Source organism: Trachurus japonicus, chromosome 11 (genome assembly GCF_045865225.1).
Source record: "Trachurus japonicus isolate A0001 chromosome 11, Traja_1.0".
Classification (NCBI taxonomy): Eukaryota; Metazoa; Chordata; class Actinopteri; order Carangiformes; family Carangidae; genus Trachurus; species Trachurus japonicus.
Genome location: NC_140917.1, coordinates 517,181 through 542,631, shown reverse-complemented (window position 1 = coordinate 542,631; position 25,451 = coordinate 517,181). Strand labels below are relative to the sequence as shown.

The window sequence follows — 25,451 nt, the reverse complement described above, 5'->3', positions numbered from 1 at the left end:
TAAATCGAAAGCAACTGGACTTAGTTATTTATTTACAAATAACTAAGTCCAGTTGCTTTCGATTTAACCTCCTTTGAAATACTATGACCTGGGCAAATGAGAATATGCACCGGCTTATTACAGTTCACATAAACATCTTTAACGAGCTGAATGACATGAATCTGAAATGAAACTTCCTTCATTTCGTTTGTGACACAGACAGTATGTATTATTATATACATTACTACTATTTACTGGAAACCAACTCAGAGCTTCGTCTAACTGCTGTGGCGGTGACGTCACTCTGGAGGCTGAGAGGGGGGCGGGGCAGAACGTCTGCGTGGACCAATCAGAGCCCGGTATGTAAATGAGCTGCAGACGGTGACGGAGCAGCGGAGCAGTTAGCGGAGCGAAGCCCGGACTGAGGAGCTGCTGATCGGACTCTCTCTGCCTCAGCGGCCCGGTCCCCTGGTTCTCTGGATGGAGGCTAGCGCTGGTTAGCTGCGGTTAGCCTAACTACGGTTAACTAACTACCGTTAACTACGGTTAACTCTGGTTAACTACGGCTAACTACCGCTAACTACCGTTAACTAGCGGTGGTGAACTGTGGTTAACGGTCCTCTGGTTCTCTGGATGGAGGCTAGCGCTGGTTAGCTGCCGTTAGCTTAACTACGGTTAACTAACTCTGGTTAACTCTGGTTAACTACTGGTTAACTACCGCTAACTACGGTTAACTACCGGTGGTGAACTGTGGTTAACGGTCCCCGGCCTCGGACCAGCCGCCGTGACGAGCTGCAACTTAACGGAAATTACCGATAATTATCGATCCGTGTTTGAGGAAGAAGAAGAGGAACTGCGACATGAAGTACAAAGTAAGTGAACGTCTCACGGCCCCGGGTGTGTGTGTCCGTGTGTGTGTGTCCGTGTGTGTCCGTGTGTGTGTGTGTGTGTGTGTCCGTGTGTCGCTTCAAACTTTTCCTCTTTGTGTCTGTGGTGTGTGTTTTTAACAGACTGAACTGAGTTGGTTTTAAAGGAGGAAACAGAAGTTTACAGAGACCGTGAAGGTATCATCTGTGTGTCCGTGTGTGTGTGTGTGTGTGTGTGTGTGTGTGTGTGTGTCTGTGTGTGTCAGCAGTAAGACTACCCCCTTCATTATCTGTAATTAGTAATAATGTAAATACTCTCCGTCACAGTGACGTCACAGCCGCATGTTATTGATCAGTTATTATCAGTTATTATTAGTGGTTGATAGATCAGTGTGTTTGTTATGGAAACCAGAATATTTTCCCCAATCAGTGTATTATTGATTATTGATCGATCGGTGCTGCTGCTTCATCAGGTCTGAATGAAACGATAAACATCACAGATGAAGCTGTCCTCCGCTCTGATTGGTCCTCGCCTCATCCTGCAGCCAATCAGAGGCTGGGATGATTATTATTATTATTACAGAGCTGAAGTTCATCACCTTCTGGTTCCAGTAGAGAAAGTGAATGTGGTTTCTGCTTTGTGTTGTGGATGAAGTCAGAGAATCAGCTCTGTGACTAAAACACCAGTTTATACTAGTACTACTACAGGTACTACTACTAGTACTACTAGTACTACTGCAGGTTTCAGTGAGATAATCTTCACATATGAACTCCTTTTCTACCGTATCTGAAGCTTAACGCCACGACGACGTCCAGAAGTGAGAAGCTAACGTACGGCTTTAACGGTCGTATGGAGCAACTTGTTAGTGACCAACTTTTTGACCACACGTCAGAGCTTCAGCATTCACCAGTAGGGGGTTTAAAGGGACAGTTCAACATTCACCAGTAGGGTGTTTAAAGGGACAGTTCAACATTCACCGGTAGCGTATTTACTGACCTGGTTTATGTCCGAGAACAAAAACTTTAGTTCACCACAGACCTGATCTGAGGGGTTTCACCGGAAAGACTTTTAGACAACGAGGGAACAGGAAGTGATGAAAGCGCTGACGGAGACTCTGTTGTTGTTAATGAGTGACTTTGTGGGCGGAGCAAACTGTGGTTGTGTCCTAAACCTCCTCCCTCCCCCCTCCTCCCTCCTCCCTATATAGTGAATTCAATATAGTGACTCACTGGTCAAATAAAAAAACACTTTCGGACACTACTCCACCGCACAGTTAATTACGTATTACATTGCGTAATTAAAACGTTCCGACTGCGATCGTAACGGCCGGTGTAGTTACCATGGATACAACCATGGTAGGTACCAACATAAAAAGAGGTGTAAAGCAATATATTAAGCGGTAATATATTTAAGCACCAAAGATGTTCAATCAAACCCACATAGTTTGAAGCAACGTTCAAAACACACACAGCCAGTGTCACAACTAAGCATAAAGTCAGCTAGCTTAATGCTAACGTTAATGTAAAACCTCATAGACGGGCTAACAGAAATTAGCCTCGCTATCCAGAGTCTGTGGTCAGTTTATAACGCTTGTTAGCAAATTTGCTCCGACGTTTGTTGTGGGAGTCTGTGGAAGCTGCGACCGGACAACTCTGGCAGCTGGACACATTTATTGAGGCTGCTGCACTACTGCATTTATTTGGTAGCTACACCGGTCACTACTGCATTTATTTGGTAGCTACACCGGTCACTACTTCATTTATTTGGTAGCTACACCGGTCACTACTTCATTTATTTGGTAGCTACACCGGTCACTACTGCATTTATCTGGTAGATACACCGGTCACTACTGCATTTATTTGGTAGCTACACCGGTCACTACTTCATTTATTTGGTAGCTACACCGGTCACTACTGCATTTATTTGGTAGCTACACCGGTCACTACTTCATTTATTTGGTAGCTACACCGGTCACTACTGCATTTATTTGGTAGCTACACCGGTCACTACTTCATTTATTTGGTAGCTACACCGGTCACTACTTCATTTATTTGGTAGCTACACCGGTCACTACTTCATTTATTTGGTAGCTACACCGGTCGCTACTGCATTTATTTGGTAGCTACACCGGTCACTACTGCATTTATTTGGTAGCTACACCGGTCACTACTGCATTTATTTGGTAGCTACACCGGTCACTACTTCATTTATTTGGTAGCTACACCGGTCACTACTGCATTTTCACTACTGCATTTATTTGGTAGCTACACCGGTCGCTACTTCATTTATTTGGTAGCTACACCGGTCACTACTGCATTTATTTGGTAGCTACACCGGTCACTACTTCATTTATTTGGTAGCTACACCGGTCACTACTGCATTTATTTGGTAGCTACACCGGTCACTACTGCATTTATTTGGTAGCTACACCGGTCACTACTGCATTTATTTGGTAGCTACACCAGTCACTACTTCATTTATTTGGTAGCTACACCGGTCACTACTTCATTTATTTGGTAGCTACACCGGTCACTACTGCATTTATTTGGTAGCTACACCAGTCACTACTTCATTTATTTGGTAGCTACACCGGTCACTACTGCATTTATTTGGTAGCTACACCGGTCACTACTGCATTTATTTGGTAGCTACACCGGTCACTACTTCATTTATTTGGTAGCTACACCGGTCGCTACTTCATTTATTTGGTAGCTACACCGGTCACTACTTCATTTATTTGGTAGCTACACCGGTCACTACTGCATTTATTTGGTAGCTACACCGGTCACTACTTCATTTATTTGGTAGCTACACCGGTCACTACTGCATTTATTTGGTAGCTACACCGGTCACTACTGCATTTATTTGGTAGCTACACCGGTCACTACTTCATTTATTTGGTAGCTACACCGGTCGCTAATGTTCATTTCCTGTGAGAGAAGAGTTTAACTTTTCCTGTGATGTCACAGTGAGGTGCAGCTCTCTGATTGGCTGTCTGAACTGAACTGTCCGGATGTTGTAGCTTCATTTAGCTTAGCACAAAGGACAAAGGGTTAAAACCTGTCACAGTGCAGAGGGCCAGACGGCTACACAGGCTAACAGTTTCCCTCTGTTTACAGTCTTTGTGCTAAGCTAAGCTAACCAGCTGAAAACAAGTTGTTTTCATTCGTCACCGTGGAGACGGTCAGATTGGCAGCCATGTTGTCAAGCTCTGTGGCGTTGACTGAAGACAGGAAACAGGAACTAGTTTATGTGGCGGAGGGATACGACCACGAGGAACTAGTCTGTGTGGCGGAGGGATACGACCACGAGGAACTAGTCTGTGTGGCGGAGGGATACGACCACGAGGAACTAGTCTGTGTGGCGGAGGGATACGACCACGAGGAACTAGTTTAAGTGGCGGAGGGATACGACCACGAGGAACTAGTTTGTGTGGCGGAGGGATACGACCACGAGGAACTAGTCTGTGTGGCGGAGGGATACGACCACGAGGAACTAGTTTAAGTGGCGGAGGGATGTGACCACGAGGAACTAGTTTGTGTGGCGGAGGGATACGACCACGAGGAACTAGTCTGTGTGGCGGAGGGATACGACCACGAGGAACTAGTTTTTGTGGCGGAGGGATACGACCACGAGGAACTAGTTTTTGTGGCGGAGGGATACGACCACGAGGAACTAGTTTTTGTGGTGGAGGGATACGACCACGAGGAACTAGTTTGTGTGGTGGAGGGATACGACCACGAGGAACTAGTTTATGTGGCGGAGGGATACGACCACGAGGAACTAGTCTGTGTGGCGGAGGGATACGACCACGAGGAACTAGTTTATGTGGCGGAGGGATACGACCACGAGGAACTAGTCTGTGTGGCGGAGGGATACGACCACGAGGAATAAATCAACTTTCATCAGAAAAACAGAGTTTGAATCCGACGCGTTCAAGTTCCAGAGAAAAAATCCGTTCGGTCAGATTCAGATTCCTGCAGGTCGACGTAACGGAGGCAGAAATAACTGGTGGTTAGGTGTGTGTGTGTGTGTGTGTAGTTGTGTAGTTGTGTAGTTGTGTAGTTGTGTGTGTGTGTGTGTGTGTGTGTGTGTGTAGTTGTGTGTGTGTGTCTTCAGGCTTCGGTCCAACAGCTCAGAGCTGAGGAGACATTGTTCTTCTGAGGGACGAATGAAAGAGAGAGGAAGTTGTCGGGGGAACGAGAGGGCAAACATGGAGGGGGGGGGGGGGCAGAGGGGGGGCAGGGTGTGTGTGTGTGTGTGTGTGTGTGTGTGTGTGTGTGTGTGTCTGTGTGTGTGTGTGTGTCTGTGTGTGTTTCCCCGTGAGAACGGAGCTCGTTGCTCTGAAGATGCTCCTGATGGTTGAAGGAGCCTCTTCACATCGGGGGGGTTGTTGTTGTCTGACACCGACTCATCATGTATCTACCCCCCCTGCCCCCCTCCCCCCTCCCCCTCTCCTGCACCGTGAGCCAACAACCGTTACCATGTGGGGGGGGGGGGCTCTTTGTCAGAGGGATAAAGAACCAGTGACAGGCAGAGTGCATCATGGGTAAAACCAGGATGAATCTCGGAGATAAAACACACATGATCCCCCCAACGCCGCCGCTTCAGGGCGAAGCGTGAAACCAGAGGGACAGACTTTATATGTAAAGTCTCTTAGCGGGGGATTAGGAGGGGGGGGGCACGGAGTCTCTGTGGATCATCTTCATCTTCATCTTCATCATCACCTCTGATGGGATGTTAGACGGTGTTACTAACGGCGCTACTTTTTTCAGTAGTCAGAGTCATCAGAAACGCTGTTACCCCCGGTTACGACACGGTTACAACGCTGTTACCCCCGGTTACAACGCTGTTACCCCCGGTTACAACGCTGTTACCCCCGGTTAAAACGCCGTTACGACGCAGTTATGACACCGTTGCAGCGCCGTTAGGAACGCCGTTACGACGCAGTTAAGGGCCTTTCACACTGAGCGCGGTATGCGCTGCGCCCACCGCGAGGTACAGCCTGACAGGCGCAGAGCAGGGCGGCAGCGCTCACACATATGGTTCAGGTTGCTTAGCGACCGAACAAACAAGACAGGATTTGAGGGGGGGGGGGGGGGGTATATGTTCGCCAGGAGCTACAAAACGAAGCTTCCAGGTGTAGTTTAGCGTCAGGCTGAGCAGGGAGCAGTTTAACAGCCGGTTAGAGAGTTGTGGTGTGTCCCAAATCGCGCACTTCTGCACTTACACTTAATATTTTGAGTGCATATAGCGCACTACATTGGCGTACTCAAACGGCCAGAAAATTGAGTGTGGATCGATGGACACTTTCCACACTTAACGGCCGCCATCTTGGTGACGTAGCGGAAGCACGTCACTACTTTTCAAACGGCAGCGGTTGCTTTGAGCAGCGACGGAGCTGACACCGGCGTACATGTCTTTAAAAAACACTCATAACAGCACAACAACAACACTAACACAATAAAACACAACTTAATAGCTCGTTTTGATCGGCAAAAAGCGCTGTCAAGTGTCGGCGATAGGGCTCCAGCGGCCGGTTGCTATGGTTGCAATCAGAATTTTAAAAAATAGAAGAAGCAGCTGTCGAGTCATTTCAAAATGTTGAACTATCCCTTTAACTCTGACCTCTCCTCCTCTGTGTCTCTAACCCTCCTCTCCTCCTCCTTCTCCTCCTGCCAAAATGTTGAACTATCCCTTTAACTCTGGACTCTCCTCCTCTGTGTCTCTAACCCTCCTCTCCTCCATGTGCCTCATCTGTTTCCAACAACGAAGCCGGTGAGAAATGAATCCATGCAGTGGTGGATAAGGTTATTTATCATCTAATGGAGGATCCTAATTTTACACAAATTCGACCAAACACCAGAAATACACAAATATATTTGTTCTGAGACTGAAGAATTTTACTTTTTTTAGTCAATGTTCGTTCAAATTAAGGCCAATGGTGTGAATTTTTCAAAGTTCAAAGTTCTCTTTATCGTCCCAGTTGGGAAATTGATTTGCAGCCCGGATCCAATACACATAAAAACATCCAATACACATAAATACACATAAATACACATAAAACACACACAGAACACTCAACCTCAAGAAAAACAGCACATAGAGCAACACATAGCAACACATAACAACACATAGCAACACATAGCAACACATAGCAACACATAGTGGGCAGAGGAATTAATTTCCAAGTGCATTCAGAGACAAAGTGCATTCAAACGAGGTGATATAAAACAGACTGTTGGTCCAGACAGCTGTTAATGATCTCCCTGTTTAACTCTGTTCAGCATCATAGCAGAAGGAACAGATGAAGACCTGTATCTATTAGTCCTGATAGAGGGATAGACCCTTAACCATCTTCATCTTCATCTTCATCTATTAGTCCTGATAGAGAGATAGACCCTTAACCTCCCACCTGAAGCTCACAGGTCAAACTGGGTCTGAAGGGGTTAACTCCGCTCTCCTGGATGGAAGTGGCCATCTTGATCACCTGCCTTTTATCCACCACTTTATTTTCCCATGATCCATTGCGTCACACCACAACAGAAGTCGGTTTTAGTAGCATTCTAGCAAGCGGCTAACTGGTAGCGTTAGCGGCTAACTGGTAGCGTTAGCCACCGGTTCTAGCGAGCGGCTAACTGGTAGCGTTAGCCACCGGTTCTAACGAGCGGCTAACTGGTAGCGTTAGCCACCGGTTCTAGTGAGCGGCTAACTGGTAGCGTTAGCGGCTAACTGGTAGCGTTAGCGGTTAACTGGTAGCGTTAGCCACCGGTTCTAGTGAGCGGCTAACTGGTAGCGTTAGCGGCTAACTGGTAGCGTTAGCGGCTAACTGGTAGCGTTAGCCACCGGTGTAGGCACCAAATGTGGGGGCTCCGGGCTGCCAAAACCGTTTTGACTAAATCTGATGTTTGTTAAGTCTATAAAACGAATTATTGAACAAACATTACTATTTCTGAGTGCACGTTTTTGTAATTAGTCATGGTTGTCGTAGTTGTTAGCTTTGCTGCTGCTAACAGCTAAGTTAACATCAGGACGTCAGCTGTTAAAACCCTCCCGTTGTGGGACACGACATGAAACTACTCCAGTTAGCTCAGTCATGTTGGAACTAGGATATCCGCTGGAGAAAACATATTTTTTCATGGAGCGTTTATTGAGTTATTGTTTATTGACACTGCTAACAGCTAACGGCTAACAGCTAACGGCTAGCCCAGCTAATCTAAAATGTTTGTTCAACAATTGGTTTTATAGACTTCATAAACATCAGAGTAGTCGCTACGGTGATATAGTGACGTGAAAATGTGACATGAAGCTAAAACCTCGTCCGTATTGTTCTCATTAAAATGAGGTGATGATTATAAATAAAGTCATCATGATGTCTATCAACCAGTCGATGCTGTCAACAACACAGTCACGGTGGAATGTCGTCATGGTGACACCCAGCGTCATTCTCTGGAACGTGGTGGATAAAGGTCTATGATGGGATGGCCTGTGACTGGCCACGTTGATGAGGCTAGCAGCCTGTTGTTGTTGGCTACAGTCAAGTTTACAAACCAGGTTCATAGTACAAAATGTTAAAACAGATTTAATAAAACTTGTATAAAATAAAGTCGTCATCTCAGACACGTTAAAAGAACTCATCTTCCTCAGAAAATAAAGACGTTGTTGAACTTCTTTTGTTGTGGCAGCGACATGTTGGTCAAAACAAAGTTTCTTACCGGCACGGTTTAACGAGCGATGCCCCTAGCAACGGCCCGGTTACGGTGCTGGTGCTCAGGTTGATGAGGGACAGCTGTCTGTCTGCTGCATGGATGTATTATACTATGGTCTGCTGCCTGTGTTGTGGTTGTGTTGAGAGCTGCCCACGTGAATGTGTTGTATCGGTACCGGTACAATGCAGTCACCGGTGCTGGTGCCGAGCAAAGTGTGTTTAGTGTGGTCAGAGGAGGGGAGGCTGCTGGCTGCAGCACCAGGCACTAATAATAATAATAATAGCCTATAATATAATAATATATACCCTTAAATAAAGACCTAATCTACATATTTATCATGTCTGACATTTGTTACTAACAAACCCTGTGAAAACAGCTTGACAGTTGAGTGAATTATGATCACTTTTACATCTTTTACATCATACTTCTATGGAAGTAATGTAGTCCTGTTCCAAGATGGCCGCCCTGTAGGCAGCAGTCGATGCAGCGTCTATGTTTATATGTCTATGCTTTGAACACTGTTGTTGTTATTAGCAACCTAGCCCCCCCGGCTGCTGTTGAATGGTTTGTTTATTAGTATATTAATGATAACTGCCCTTGTATTGATTCTACGTATTAAAAAAAAGAAGTGAGGAGCGTAAGTAACTAGTAACCAGTAACTATAACTAATTATTTTTATCATGTAGTAAGTAAAGGAAGTTACTTTGGGGGAAAGTAACTAGTAACTATAACTACTTACTTTTATCATGTAGTAAGGAAAGGAAGTTACTTTGGGGCAAAGTAACTAGTAACTATAACTAATTACTTTTATCATGTAGTAAGTAAAGGAAGTTACTTTGGGGGAAAGTAACTAGTAACTGTAACTAATTACTTTTATCATGTAGTAAGTAAAGGAAGTTACTTTGGGGGAAAGTAACTAGTAACTGTAACTAATTACTTTTATCATGTAGTAAGTAAAGGAAGTTACTTTGGGGGAAAGTAACTAGTAACTATAACTACTTACTTTTATCATGTAGTAAGTAAAGGAAGTTACTTTGGGGGAAAGTAACTAGTAACTATAACTAACTACTTTTATCATGTAGTAAGTAAAGGAAGTTACTTTGGGGGAAAGTAACTAGTAACTATAACTAACTACGACTCTGATGCTGTGTCTGATGTGACGTTCACTGACTGAGCGGATGTTTCGGCGTCCGTGGTTTCGTCGTCGGCTTCCTGTCGGTTTCCACGGCGACGCAGCTCCTCAGTCACAGAGAGGAAGAGGAAGAGGAAGAGGAGGCGTCGCCGCGGTACCCAACCACAGCGTTCCCACGGTGACGGGGAGGGGGAGGGGGCGGGGCTTCTGAACTAGAACAGAACAGGAAGTGGAAACTGTTATTGATCAGAGTATTGATCTGCAGCTGTGTGTGTGTGTGTGTGTGTGTGTGTGTGTCTGTGTGTGTGTGTGTCTCTGTGTGTGTGTGTGTGTGTGTGTGTGTGTGTGTGTGTGTGTGTGTGTGTCTCTGTGTGTGTGTGTGTGTGTGTGTGTGTGTGTGTGTGTGTGTGTGTGTGTGTGTGTGTGTGTGTGTGTGTGAACTGAGTGTGACCCGCTCCAGCTCGTTACCGTCACCACTTTAATTATCTTCTATATTTAACACTGAAACGAGGCCAGAGGAGCAGGTTCGAACCCCCCGGGACGGGTGGATGGAGCGTCACCGTGGAGACGGATGGAGCCGTCACCGTGGAGACGGGGTTTCTGCTGCTGCAGGGCTGTTTACACGGAGACGGGGAAGTTTCTAGTCCCTGGTCCGACTCCCACCTTCCACCTCGGTCTCTAAACAGGCGGTTTAATGTGAATAATGAAAACGACACCAGATGAAGAATCGGGACAAAACATTTTTTTTTCAGATTGTATTGGAGATGATGGTGGTGAGGACGGTGACAACGTTTTCTTCACATCGGCCATTTTTATTTTATTCATAGATCATTTTCATCTTACAAAAAGTAAAACAAAGGACAAATACCAAACATTGAACAGTTAAAGGGATAGTTCACCCTAGAATGATATTTCGCTCATTATCTCCTCCCCCTCATGTGGACTAAGGGCTGGAAGAAGTTTCAGATTCCTCCGTGGCTTCTCTGAGTTACAGGGGGTCTCAGCGTAGCAGTGCATGTCCATATAACGGTTGCAAAGGGACACCGGAGCTCTTCGTAAAAAAACACACACCAAAAAACATCCAAATACCTCCATGATGCTCGTATGTAATGTCCGTCTTGTGCTGAAGCCCCAAATTGCGTAATTGTCCCGAAAAAAATTAAATAAGTCTATATTTTAAGCTTGTTTGTAGCGGAAGCTTCTCGAAGCTCCTCTTCCTGGTCCGTCCAAATCTCGCGTGATTTGCGCCGGCGTCAGTGCGGTTACTGCGAATCACGCGAGATTTGGACATGGACATGCACTGCTACGCTGAGACCCCCTGTAACTCAGAGAAGGGACGGAGGACTCTGAAACTTCTTCCAGCCCTTAGTCAACATGAGGGGGAGGAGATAATGAGCGAAATATCATTCTAGGGTGAACTATCCCTTTAAGGTCCAGGGATGGTCTATAATGTATCCAGAAGACAAAATATCATAAACAATAGGGCTGTGCCAAAAAATCGATTCACATAAGAATCACAATTCTCATTTAATACGATTCAGAATCGATATAAAATGTCCCAAAATTGATTTTTAAAAGATAAAAAAGTGAAACAACTCTGCTGCTGTCGGCCTCCATTTCCTTAGAATTTAAAAGGCAGCGTGTTTAACTGCACTGTTTATTTTTAATAAAGAGGCACTTTTAATTTAGTTACTTCAGCAATATGTGATATTACTTTTATGCAACAGTTTCAACAATTTAAGCATGGATAAATGTTTAAAACTCAATAGATGTTTAAAGACACTTCAGTCATTCTGTCTTGTAAAGCAGACTGGAGTAGATCATGAGGATCCTTTAACACCGACAGACTGAAGCACAAATCATTAGGAATCAAATCGTTTTGAATCGAAAATCCATTTTGAATCGAATTGTAGCAACAAAACTCAGAATCAAATCGAATCGTGAGATAGTAAAAGATTCCTACACTCCTAATACACAACACATCAGACACAGTCTCACTCCATCTTTCTTTCCTTCCTTTTTCCCTTCCTTCTTTGCATAATCCTTTTTCCCTTCCTTCCTTCCTTCCCTTTGTCCTTCTCTTCCTTCCTCCTTTGATCCAATTGACCTGATCGGTTTCCTCCCTCCCTCCATCTTTCTTTCCTTCTTTCCCTTCCTTCTTTCCCTTCCTTCCTTCCTTCCTTCCTTGAACAAGTCTGTTTCCTCCCTCCATCTTTCCTTCCTTCTTTTTTCCATTCCTTTCTTCGTCCCTTCCTTCCTTCCTTCGTTCTTACTTCTTCCTTCCTTTTTGACCCGATGGACCCTGTCTGTTCCCTCTCTCCTTCTCCCCCCCTCCCTTCTCCCAGTCAGCTGCTGTAACTCTCTCCTGGTCAGACCAGACCAACGTTAGGGGCCACGGGGGGGTCGGACGGACACTAGAATATATAAATGAAGTATTATACAACAAGTAGTTCCGACCAAGCAATCTGATTGGTCAATAAGACATTTAGAACGTGCTCAAATCAGCATTACAGCACGGCTGACTCATCACTGAAAATATTACTCCGCCATGTCATGTTGTTTACACATCTCCATGGCAACATGGATTTTTCCCCCTTTTATTTTGAAAAACGTAATTTATTACTCGTGAAAATAAATCACAAACTACATTGACCTCCTGTAGGTTGTTCCTGACAGCTGCCAAAGTCACATTTATAGAACAATTATGTTATTTTATTTTTTGTTAATATATTGTAAACTTCCCCGTTACAGCCGAGAGGATTGTCTCCCTCCCATGTGTGTAACGTTACAAAGTCGGAGAGACACGAGTTGTGATCGCGGTGAATATGTTTTTGCCTGGAGCTGAATATTTCATTGGATAAAACGGAGGTGATTACCTGTATGTTTCTCTCTCTCTCTCTCTCGCTTGCGCCTTTTGGGCTTTTAAATAATCTGGAGTAATCGTTTCTTTCTCTATCAGCTGTGTCGGCGACACGGCGCTATAACTTCATTTACATGCAGAGTTTGCGGTTGTAGAAGCTACATCTGTGAAAGGAAAAAAACGGCATCTTTGTTATAACTTGGGCGAGTTTGTGCAGTGTTGATTTAGTTGGGGAAAGTCCGAGACCGCGTTAAAACATGAACGTCAGCTCAGAGTTCACTCATCTGGGACTAGAAAATCATTTCTGTTGCTAGGTCGTTACTAAGGTTCGGACTATTTGCTGTAGAGGTGAACTAGGTTCCATTACACATAGGAGTCTACTGACGTGACTGATTGTGTTTCAGTTATTAGTCAGACCCCATTTGTTTCCATGGAAACGGGAAGCACACTCGCAAAAAACTTTAAATTTTGAGAGCAAAACGTCCATCAACATGAATATTTATTTAATTATACGCTTTATTTTGTTGGTAATTGTTGTACTTCGGTGATGCTTGCGGACCTCGGCGCAAGCGCCTCGGTCCTGACCGCATCACCGTCGTGCTCAAATGACGTTAAAGCACACCCTCTCGGGTAATGTTGCTTAATTTAAACAGTATTTGTCATGTTTTAATGGTGTATCAGGTAGAAGGAACTCCCTGTTGTTCTGTTCCACTGAGTCTTTAAGACTTAAATGTCACTAATTCCACTCAGAACGATGCTCAGTGTTGTGATGTTTGTTGAGAGTTGAGTCCTGAGTGTTTTATAGAGAACAACAACAGTCGACCTCACGGGAAACAGTTTGGACAGATTTTTAAAGTTCACTGATTATAAAGCTACGCTAACCCAACAGATTTTATTATTATATAGCGATTATACATTTATACAAATATATATATATATAATGGGTAGTAGATTCAGATTTTACCAATAAATGACCAATTAATCGTTAATTAAACACTGGAGCTTCAACGTTAATGACGATGAGGTCGGGGGGCGGAGCCAAACTGAAGCTGCTATCCACCTTTTTCCGAACGTCAAAAACGTCAAACATTTTGGATCCATTTAGACTTGCACTTTATCTATTTAAACTTGCACTTGCACTTTACAGATCACATCACTTTATGTCTAGGTATGAATGTGTATATGATTGTGAACCACTGTGTAATTCTTGTGTATTTCTGTCTGTTTGTGTGTTACCTGCCAAGGGACTACGGATGCACATTAGCAAGTTGCTAACTCTGACGCATTTACATTTGTGCACACGTACGGATGTTCATTAATGTGTATTGCCCCTTTTAAATAAATAAATAAATAAAAAAGGCCTGTTTTGCTCTTCCGGTGGAATGTCATGTTTACGTTTCCATGGTTTCGGTAGTCGCGGTAAATGCATGCATGGATTTCTTTTCTTTTTTTTTCAATGAAAATCTGTAAAAGGCATGAATCATCACAGCAGCTTTTAACAGTGGATATCACACTGACTGACATCATCCGTGCTAAAAGCCAGCGTTAATAGATCCATGCGTTTACCGTTACTATGACAACGACTGGAAACCATGGAAACGTAAAGGTACAATTCCACCAAACCGGCAAAACTGACTTCTTCCGGGTTTGACCATCGATGACGTTCAGAAACTTGTGGATAAACATGGCGTCAGGATCGGTGACATCATCAGTGGTCTGTGATTGGTCCAGTGTGATGATGATGTAATGCCCCCCCTCTCTGCCCCCCCCCCCCCTGTAGAACCTGATGGCCAAAGCCCTGTACGACAACGTCCCCGAGTCTCCAGAGGAGCTGTCGTTCCGTCGAGGCGACATCCTGACGGTGATCGAGCAGAACACCGGCGGTCTGGAGGGCTGGTGGCTCTGCTCGCTGCACGGCCGCCAGGGCATCGCCCCCGGCAACCGCCTCAAGCTGCTGATTGGACCCATGTTCGATGCCCAGTCGCCGTCCAACGTCGCCAACGGCAACGCTGCTGCTGGAGGTGGCAACGTCCCGTCTCAGAGTCTCTACCAGGTCCCATCAGCACAAGAACAAGTCTACCAGGTCCCAGGGAGCAAGGTACACAACTACTACTACACAACTACACAACTACACACTACTACACAACTACACAACTACACAACTACTACACAACTACACACACACACAGTGGCAGCAGCAGGTAAATGTGTGTTCAGGGTTAAAATCATCATCATAATTTCTAGCTGCCCAGCACGAGGCACTAATAATAATAATAGCCTATAATATAATAATATATACCCTTAAAAACTCCTTAAATAAAGACCTGATCTACATATTTATCATGTCTGACATTTGTTACAAACAAACCCTGTGAAAACAGCTTGAAAGTTGAGTGAATTATGACTTTTACATCTTTTCTATCAGACCTGTATGGAAGTAATGTAGTCCTGTTCCAAGATGGCCGCCCTGTAGGCAGCAGTCGATGCAGCGTCTATGTTTATATGTCTGTAGGTGGTGTCGCTACCCGATCCGCGACGCTACCGGATCCGTGACAGCCACGTACGGCAACTCCACTTGGACAAACTTAGTTGAATTAACTTAGGATCACTGCCCTATGTGCGTCGCCACAGACGGTTTATCTTTTTATTTATTTTTTTAATACTTTATTAGTAATGTAAATTGAGGGTTGGTTGTGGTGGTCTGGATCTTGATGCTCAGAAAACAGGAACACAGGCGGACTTTTAATGTTTACTGTCCTCTTTTCTCGCCGGCCTCATCACCATGACAACCACAAACAATTACAACTACCACAACACTCACTGAATAAACGAGTCTGCCGCGGCTGTCTTATGACGGACCTCCGCGGTTTTTATTTTATTTTATTTTATTTTTTTAATCATTTTCACAGTACCGTATTTTAATTTCACAGAACTTAAAGCATGTACGCAAATCGGGCAGTGCCCAAATGAAGTTTGTCCAAGTGGAGTTGCCGTAGGCAGCTGTCCAAGATGGCGGCCGGTCTGCGCATGCGCAGACCAGTTTTGTCACGGATCCGGTAGCGTCGCAGATCGGGTAGCGACAGGTGGGTCTAGAAACGAGCCATAGGAACTCTTTGAGTCTCCAACACCGATTGTGTTGACCAATCACAGCGCTCTATCTGTTTAGAGAGTCGTTGGGCGGCTTAACGCCATTACGACATACATTTTAATTGGCTCGTCAGGCTAACGTCATCCTGCTCTGTGCTCTGATTGGTCGTAGCGCTACCCTGTCGTCCTGCTCTGTGCTCTGATTGGTCGTAGCGCTACCCTGTCGTCCTGCTCTCTGCTCTGATTGGTCGTAGCGCTACCCTGTCGTCCTGCTCTTTGCTCTGATTGGTCGTAGCGCTACCCTGTCATCCTGCTCTCTGCTCTGATTGGTCGTAGCGCTACCCTGTCATCCTGCTCTCTGCTCTGATTGGTCGTAGCGCTACCCTGTCATCCTGCTCTCTGCTCTGATTGGTCGTAGCGCTACCCTGTCGTCCTGCTCTGTGCTCTGATTGGTCGTAGCGCTACCCTGTCATCCTGCTCTGTGCTCTGATTGGTCGTATTGGTGCAGAGGCAGTTTGAAGGTCTAGCGGTCGTTGCCAGACTAGACATGTTAATGATATTATAGTCTGGGATGTCAGGATAACATAATCCTCCTGTTGTTCTTCAATCTCTTCCCTTCCTCCATCCTTCCCTCTTTCCTTCCTTTCTCCCTTCCTTCTTTCTACAATCATTTTTCCATTCCTTCCTCCCTTCTTTCCCTTCGCCCTTACTTCTGCTTCCTTCCTTGACTTAATCTGTTCCTTCCCTCCATTTTTCTTTCCTTCTTTTTTCCCTTCCTTCCTTCCTTCCTTCGTGCTTCTTGCCTTCCTTCCTTTTTTTCCCTTTGTCCTTCCCTCCTTCTTTCCTTCCTTCCTTTTTCTTTCCCTTCGTCCTTCCTTCTCTCCCTTCCTTCCTTCTCTCCCTTCGTCCTTCCTTCTCTCCCTTCCTTCCTTCCCTTCCCTTCCTTCCTTCTCTCCCTTCCTTCCTTCCTTCCTTCCTTCTCTCCCTTCCTTCTCTCCCTTCCTTCCTTCCTTCCTTCCTTCTCTCCCTTCCTTCCTTCCCTTCCCTTCCTTCCTTCTTTCCTTCCCTCCTTCTTTCCTTCCTTCCTTTTTCTTTCCCTTCGTCCTTCCTTCTCTCCCTTCGTCCTTCCTTCTCTCCCTTCCTTCCCTTCCCTTCCTTCCTTCTTTCCTTCCCTCCTTCTTTCCTTCCTTCCTTTTTCTTTCCCTTCGTCCTTCCTTCTCTCCCTTCGTCCTTCCTTCTCTCCCTTCCTTCCTTCCTTCCCTTCCCTTCCCTTCCTTCCTTCTCTCCCTTCCTTCTCTTCCTTCCTTCCTTCTCTCCCTTCCTTCTCTCCCTTCCTTCTCTTCCTTCCTTCCTTCCTTCCTTCCTTCCTTCTCTCCCTTCCTTCCTTCCCTTCCCTTCCTTCCTTCTTTCCTTTCCTTCCTTCCTTCCTTCCTTCTTTGACCCAGGAGGACAACATGGAGGATAAAGGTGAAGCAGCTACTGACTGTGTGTGTGTGTGTGTGTGTGTGTGTGTGTGTGTGTGTGTGTGTGTGTGTGTGTGACTCAGGTGATGATGTCATGCTGTTCAGACGTGGGCGGGGTCAAAGGTCTTCGGAGCTTCCTGCTCCGTGTCCTTATACGGTCGTTGCTTCCTGTGACCTTTGACCTCTGACAGCGTTTATGACTCAGTCTGATCTCAGGTCAGATCACGCCCTCGCATTCCTGCTGCTCGTCGCCGTGGGAGACGGGGGGGGGGGGTAAACCACCGTTACACAACAGCTGAACTCCTGTGTAACGGTGGTTTAGATTTTTATTAAACAACATTTAAACATTTAAACATTTAAACATTAAAACATTTAAACATTGTGATTATTTATCTGACAATGATCAGACCAAGGAAATGTGTAATGAAGAGGAAGAGGAGGAGGAGGAGGAGGAAGAAGAGGTAGAGAGAGGAAGAGGAGGAAGAGGAGGAGGAGGAGGAAGAGAGAGGAGGAAGAGAGAGAAGGAGGAGAGAGGAGGAAGAGAGAGAAGGAGGAGGAGGAAGAGAGAGAAGGAGGAGAGAGGAAGAGGAAGAGGAGGAGAGAGAAGGAGGAGGAGGAAGAGGAGACGACCTGACAGGACTCAGCAGTTAATTACCTGCATTAATTAGTTTGATCTTTAATAAGCTGCTGCAGTGAAACGACTGTGACTCAGCACACACACACACACACACACACACACACACACACACACACACACACACACACACACACACACACACACACACACACACTCATTTATAAGTTACATAGAGACGTTATATGAGCTAACCCTTAGCGCTTAGCTACCAGCTAACTAACGTTTACCTCCATGACTGAACCGCTGGTCTCTGCCTCCTCCGGTTACACATGTATACGGCCGCACTGTTTACGTTGTGTGTTTTAATTCATCCTGTAACATTAACACATCACGGTGACGCGGTCGGCACGGTGACAGACAGGCTCAGACAGGCTCACTGTGCAGAGGGACCATAGACTAGGGATGTCCCGATCCGATCACGTGATCGGAAATCGGGGTCGATCACGTGGTTTCAGACTCGATCGGAATCGGACGTTACATCCCGATCAGGAATCGGATATATTACATATCTACATGTCAGGGTTTTCCTATCTGTCTAAAGCGAAGACGGGCCGCATGGGGGGCGTTCAGATGTATCATCTTTTGCACTCTCAAACACATTACTTTTACTGTAGACGTTCGTCATGTGCGCTCATTACCCAAAGCGACGCGCATTCGGTGCAGCGTGCTTGTGTTTTGTGCATGGTCTGTGGCGCACAGCTCCACGGTGTGTGTGTGTGGCTGCGTCGTCGCGGACAAGTAACGATATGAAATGACGGCGCTTGCGAGAGTGTGAGAGACGATCGTGTCACCGTGTCAGCTCACTGTTTGTTTGTGTGTGTGTGGCTGCGTTGTTTCACTGCTGACTTCCAAGCAGCTTGTTGTTGATGTTTGAGCGCTACACACACCTGCAGCAACAACAGTCACTGCAGCTTCTACTGAGAGCGAGTCCGACGTAACGCACGTGAGACCGACACACGGACCGACCGCGCAGATGTCGCGGACATTGTTAAACTTCTCATACTGTTGAATAAAAAACTACCGTTGTGTTGCGTGATGGCAGATACAGAACCAGGTATTTATTTAAAGTTAGAGAGGGAGAAGGAGCAAGGTGAGCTGGGTGAGGGAGGGAGTGAGGGGAGAAGGAGCGGAGAGTGAGGGAGGGAGAAGGAGCGAGGTGAGGCGGGGGGGGCGGGGGGGGGGGCAGACAGGCAGGAGAGGGTGGGATCAGGGGAGAGAGGCTGGTGATTGAGAAAGACATGATAAGCTATTTTATTTTTGACCAAATGTTCTTGTTGTTGACTTATGGATAACGGCATTAATATTATACTGTGGAGCTACTGTGCTAATATACATTGAGAGTTTACAATACTGCAATAAATGTCATGGGCTGGTTATTGAGGTAGAGTATTATTGTGAGATTGTGATATTGTTACATCCCTAGTAGAGCACAAAGAACAGAAAAATAGTGGGATGATACAGTTGATCTACATTAAAAACTTTACTGCATTGCCAAAGTATCGGATCGGGACTCGGTATCGGCAGATACTCAAAATCAAATGACTCGGACTCGGACTCGGGGGCAAAAAAATGTGATCGGGACATCCCTACCATAGACCATAGGGGGCGGCAGTGGCTCAGGCGGTAGAGCGGGTCGTCCAATGATCAGAGGGTTGGCGGTTCGAATCCCGCTCTCTCCCAGTCTCTGTCGTAGTGTCCTTGGGCCAGACACCTTACCCAACTTGCCTCGTGTGAATGTGTATGAATGATCATGGTGGTGGTGGGAGGGGCCGTTTGGCTTCCGTCAGTCTGCCCCAGGGCAGCTGTGGCTACACACGTAGTTTACCACCACCGGTGTGAATGTGGTATGAATGAATAATGGTTTCTGTAAAGCGCTTTGGGTATCGTGTAACGGTAGAAAAGCGCTATATAAATGTAATCCATTATTATTATTATTATTATTAAAAGAGAGGGACGAGGTAACTTCACAGCTGTTTCCTTCGTCCCCACAGTGACTCCCGACACCTAAACCTGAGCTGCTTCTCTACTGAAAAACTCTGACAAGCCAAACTTTAGGATGTTAGAGGACTAATTAATCTGTCTAACCATCTCTGACACCTGAAACAGTAAACACAGCTGATCGATCGAAATAAATCACCGAGTTGAAATCACTTTCAGTCATTGAAAACAGCTGCTTCTTGAATTTAACTCGGTCAAAGTCAGACAGAACCTCAAGATGTGTTTCTGTGAGGTTACATGATGTACAAGCTGACAAAGTTAGACATACTGTACACGCTCGGAGAAAATCACTTTGTTACTTTCGTCCCACGTTACGTTCATCTTCTCTCTCTCTCTCTCTCTCTTTTTATTTTTTTTTTTTACGGCAAAAATATATATATATATGTTATATTGTGCATTGAATTCATACACATGAATATATATGATTATTTATCCATAAATGAAAGCTCCCGCGGTGTTTTAATATCCTGACTGGAAACAGAAGTGATGTTTTAGAACGAGCCAGTCACAGTTTCTATCGTAGTGAACTCACCGATCAGAACGAAGCAGAGTAACTACAGAGTAAACAACAGGGATGGTGCTGAGTCACCGTGGCGACGGAGCGCTGAGTCACCGTGGCGACGGAGCGTTGAGCTCCAGTTTAAACCAGTAGGCTATATGCCCAGCTGGCTAAAATCCAGGAAGTAGTGGTACTTCCTGGTTGGTACTGCCTGAATTTCAGCCAGCTCCTTTATTTCCTGTTGTACATGATTGGCCAAACTGATTAATCCCGGTGTGTCTGACCTCAAAACAATAATCAGACACACCTGGCTGGCTGAAATTCAGAAAGTACCAACCAGGAAGTACCACTACTTCCTGGATTTTAGCCAGCTGGGCATATAGCCTGTTCCCTCTGAGTCTCCATGAAGGAATCCTGATGATGTCATGGACCTCAGAGGTAAATGTTTACCCAGAAGGCCGCGCCTGCCCCACGGCCTGCTGGGTAAACACCGGGGCTGCTGGGTAAACACCGGGGCTGCTGGGTAAACACCGGGGCTGCTGGGTGAACACCGGGGCTGCTGGGTAAACACCGGGGCTGCTGGGTAAACACCGGGGCTGCTGGGAAAGCAGCGAGCAGAGCGATGACACGTCGGCCGCCGCCGCCTCGCCACCACTTTAACCCTTTCCTTCCCAAGTCAAGTCAAGAAATTTTTGTTTGTTTTATTTTATTCTATCAACTACCGACAACATTTCTCCCAAAATTGAAATAAGAATATTGTCATTTAGAGCTTTTATTGGCTGAAAATGACTAGTTCTCTGGGTTTGATCTCATCTGAAGTTTTCTGGGTTCATTATTTTGTACTGTACCTTTAGCTACAGTCTCCTGGACATTAGTTGGTGACATAATGACATATACACATTCAGAATACTGAAAATAAATGATTAATTGCATGATTTTTTTATATAATGCACAACTATTTACTCAAATATCACACACTATTTGAATATTTTTTACAGAGAAGTCTGGAAAAAGTATCGAATTTTGAAATTTCAAATGTGTAGGAACCCTGTAATATACCGTGTATATACATATATATACTGTACATGTATACATGTATACAACACTAACGCCCCCCCCCCTGCTGTGATTGACAGGTGGTGACCCCGGTCAGAGTCGGTCAGAGCTACAGCTTCGGCTCAGAACAACAGGAGCTGTACGACGTCCCGGCCTCGAGATCACAGGGGGTCAGTCACACACACACACGCACACACACACGCACACACACACGCACACACACACACACGCACACGCACACACACACACACACACACACACACACACACACATCTTTGTAATGCTATCTTAGTCTGTTTGAGGGTTCAGACTTTAGGTCATTGTTAAGGTTACAAGATTACAAAGTCCCGTCCCAACACTTCCCCTAACTCTATATTTTTGCCCTAACCCTACATTTTGCGTGTTCCCGTGTAGGGGTAGTGTGTCCCATTACTGTAGGGAGCAATTATAATCAACCCTCAAAATGTAGTGAGGTCCGATGCGGGTTTAAAACGAAGTGGAAGATGAAATTAAACTGTTTTCACGCCCTATCACCGTTTAGACAAATCTGAAATGATTGAAGAAACATTACTATTTCTGTGTGTGTGTTTTGTGTTGCTATGTGTTGTATTTATTCAGTTTGGGGGAATCACAGTGTCTAGAAAGCATCAGTGGCTCAGCTGACAGGGACAGCTAACGGTAGCTAAGCTAACAGCAGCAGCAGAGCTAACGGTAGCTAAGCTAACGGTAGCTAAGCTAACAGCAGTAGCTAAGCTAACGGCAGTAGAACAGTCGCAAAGCTAACATCAATTTTTTTTTCATGGAGCGTTTATTGCGTCACTGAGTTACTAAAGTTAAACAGGAAGCTAACCGTTAGCCCGGATAATCTATGATAACCATGACTAATTACAAAAACTGTTTAGAAGGAGATAAACAAACACAACAGCTGGAACCGCCGGCATTTCTCCTGAATGAAACTAGTAGCAATAGTAGCACGCTCCACCGGTAGAATTGTCAACATGTGACGTATGTTAGCACGTTCGCTACGTTCATAATTAGTATATATGCATAATTAGTGTGTATAAGTAAATTATTAGTAAACGTAAATTAAATTAAAACGTAAAGTAAATTATAAATAAATTATATTCATGATTTGGTAACATAAGATATGTTTAGACAAGGATCTTAGTTAGTCATATATAAGGAGAGGGGGTGGGGGTTTATAAGTTTTACTTCTTCTCACTCCTTTTCGAATATGTATTCTATTTTTCATGTTTAAATGTTTTGTCTTATTCTCTTTTTTTTATTACTTTATTTTCATATTCGAAATAAACATTTCAATCAATCAGTCAATCAATCACTACGCTAATTAGCATATAGTGGTGTCCCATTTCCATATAAGGGAAAGATTTTCAGCCACTGTACGGTTGAGGGAGGGAAATCCAAACCAGGTGGAAGTCTGAAGGGGAGAAATGGGAATAAACGTCCTCAGTTGGGTTAAACCTGTCGTTGGTCCTCACAACGTAGGTAAAACAAGAACACACACTCACTCACCTGTCTGTCTGCCCCTCCCCCCCCCCCCAGGTGTATGACGTCCCCCCCGGCCCCGTGTTCTCTGCCAGGAACCAGGGCGTGTACGACGTGCCCCCCCCTCAGCTCGACCACGGCCAAGGTGTCTACGACGTCCCGCCCCCCCCCTCCTCACATGGGGTAAGACCACCAGCTGCCCCCCCCCCCCAGAGCACTGTAAAAGAGAGTAAGGACAGCATTGGTCCAATGGCAGCGCCTCCTGGTGGAGGAATATGAACTGACATCTCTGCATTGTTGGTGAATGAGCAGTGTGGTGTTTTCAATAATTTAAGGACATTTATAGATCACCCACGTTAATAGCATCATTGAGGATCCTTTACAGATAAACATTAACACATAGGAGAGTAAAAACAAAACAAAAAAAACCCAGTTATCTACATTAAAGGTACAATATGTAAGAAATGTAAAGCAACTGGCCGTAAAATCCTCCTAATATGTCACAGAGACTCAGGAATAAAGTTCATATAACATGATGAACTCACCAACAACAATAGTACAGCCAGAGTATTCGCATTGAAAATCTTTTTTTGCAGACTGCAAATCATGTTTATGTTTTGAATTTACGTGTTGGCATGTAGCGCCACCTAGCGCTCTCTCCCAGTCACGGTCTGCTTCCACTGAGCTGCTGCTACGACTGGGAGGAAAAACCAGATCACTGTGTTTTGAATTTGACTGCAGTAACCGTTTTTGGCCACATTCTTACATATTGCACCTTTAATGTTTCAATCTACATTTTGTAATAAACTAATTCTAAGTATAATCTGATATGACCAAGACACCTAAAAACAAAAACACGGCCGTTTTCATCAATTTACCAGCCAGTGGGCAACACACATACATTGGAGTGAATGGGTTTTCTGGGCGCTGTTGCAACACCCACATCCTGCCACTAGGGGGCATGAGGCTTTAACCACGGGACTCAATGGAGGTGTCCTTACTCTCTTTTACTGTGCTCTATTCCTCACCAAACTGATCAGTGATTGATGTTGATTGATGACTGACCCCCCCCCCCCCCCCCCCTCCCCCCCAGGTGTACTCGGTGCCCCCCCCCCAGCAGCTGGACGAGCTCCACCCCCCAGGAGGGAAACTACGACTTCCCTCAGCCGTCCAAACACAAGCAGGAGGGGATCTACGACGTCCCGCCCCCCTCCCTCGCCAAACCCAGCGCCGCCGAGTCGCTGTACGACTTCCCCCCCCCCCCGCCCTGGACGCTGCCGCCGCGCCCCCCCGCCCTCGCCCCGGTAACCACGGCAACAACGAGGGCATCTACGACGTGCCGCCGCCCTCGCTGGCCTCGGGGGCGGGGCCTCAGAGGGACGTGTACGACATCCCGCGGGGGAAGCAGCGCCCCCCCCAGCTCAGAGACCGCGGCGGCGGGGGGGGGGGCGTGTACGACATCCCAGAGCCCCGCGGTGGCGTTGCCGTGGGCGACGCGACGGACGGCGTGAACCGGCTGTCGATCTCCAGCAGCGGCAGCGAGCGCAGCAGCATGTCCACGTCCTCGTCCTCCGCTAGCTCCGCCCCCCCCGCTGGCTCCGCCCCCCCCGCCGGCCCCGCCCCCCCCGCCGGCCCCGTTGCCGCGGCGACGCTGCAGCGGCTGCAACGCCTCACGCAGGCGCTGGACGCCGCCGTCTGGACGCTGCAGTCGCTGGCGGCGGCGCCTCAGTGGAGGACGTTCACCTTCATGGATCGCCACGGCAACGACGTCCGCGCGGCGCTGGACCGTGTCCTCGTTGCCCTGGGAGACGTGGTCGCGTTCGGCCGCGCGACGGCGGCGGCGGCGTCGGACTCGGCGCTGCAGGTGAAGCTGCGGCGGCAGCTCGGACGCCTGGAGGACTCGCTGCAGGTCCTGACCAGCAGCTTCACGGCGCTGGAGAACTGCAGCTGGGCGCTCAACGTCCTCGTCGCCGCCGGCAACGCCAACGCCAACGCCGCCGCGCAGCCGCTCGACGGGAGCGACGACCTCGACCGCTTCGTCACGGTGTCGAGGACCGTCCCCGACGACGTCCAGCAGCTCGCCGAGCTGCTGTTCAGACGCACGGACGAGGCCGCCGCCCACCAGCTCCCCTCCCCCCCCGCTGACAACAACAACAAGCCCCGCCCCCACGACAACAAGCCCCGCCCCCACGACAAAGACCACATGACCAGCGAGAGGTGTGTGAAGAGCTGGATGGAGGACTACGACTACGTCCACCTGCAGGTAAGACCGAAGCCCCGCCCCCTTTATGTCTATGAGACCGAAGCCCCGCCCCCTTTATGTCTATGAGGCTGAAGCCCCGCCCCCTTTATGTCTATGAGGCTGAAGCCCCGCCCCCTTTATGTCTATGAGACTGAAGCCCCGCCCCCTTTATGTCTATGAGACCGAAGCTCCGCCCCCTTTATGTCTATGAGACCGAAGCCCCGCCCCCTTTATGTCTATGAGGCTGAAGCCCCGCCCCCTTTATGTCTGAGACTGAAGCCCCACCCCCTTTATGTCTATGAGACCGAAGCCCGCCCCTTTATGTCTATGAGACCGAAGCCCCGCCCCTTTATGTCTATGAGACCGAAGCCCCGCCACTTTATGTCTGAGACTGAAGCCCCGCCCCCTTTATGTCT

At 46.6% G+C, this 25,451-nt stretch overlaps 1 protein-coding gene across 1 annotated transcript in view; it reads left to right on the top strand.

Moving 5' to 3' along the window:
- Nucleotides 1-391: 391 nt before the first annotated feature.
- Nucleotides 392-25,451, top strand: part of nedd9 (neural precursor cell expressed, developmentally down-regulated 9) — a 25,485-nt gene continuing 425 nt past the window's right edge. The window contains 7 exon segments of the mRNA XM_085790514.1: nt 392-851; nt 14,328-14,645; nt 21,368-21,457; nt 22,851-22,976; nt 23,887-23,916; nt 23,918-24,049; nt 24,052-25,056. Coding sequence (XP_085646640.1) covers nt 840-851; nt 14,328-14,645; nt 21,368-21,457; nt 22,851-22,976; nt 23,887-23,916; nt 23,918-24,049; nt 24,052-25,056 — 1,713 coding nt within the window. The 5' untranslated portion in view covers nt 392-839.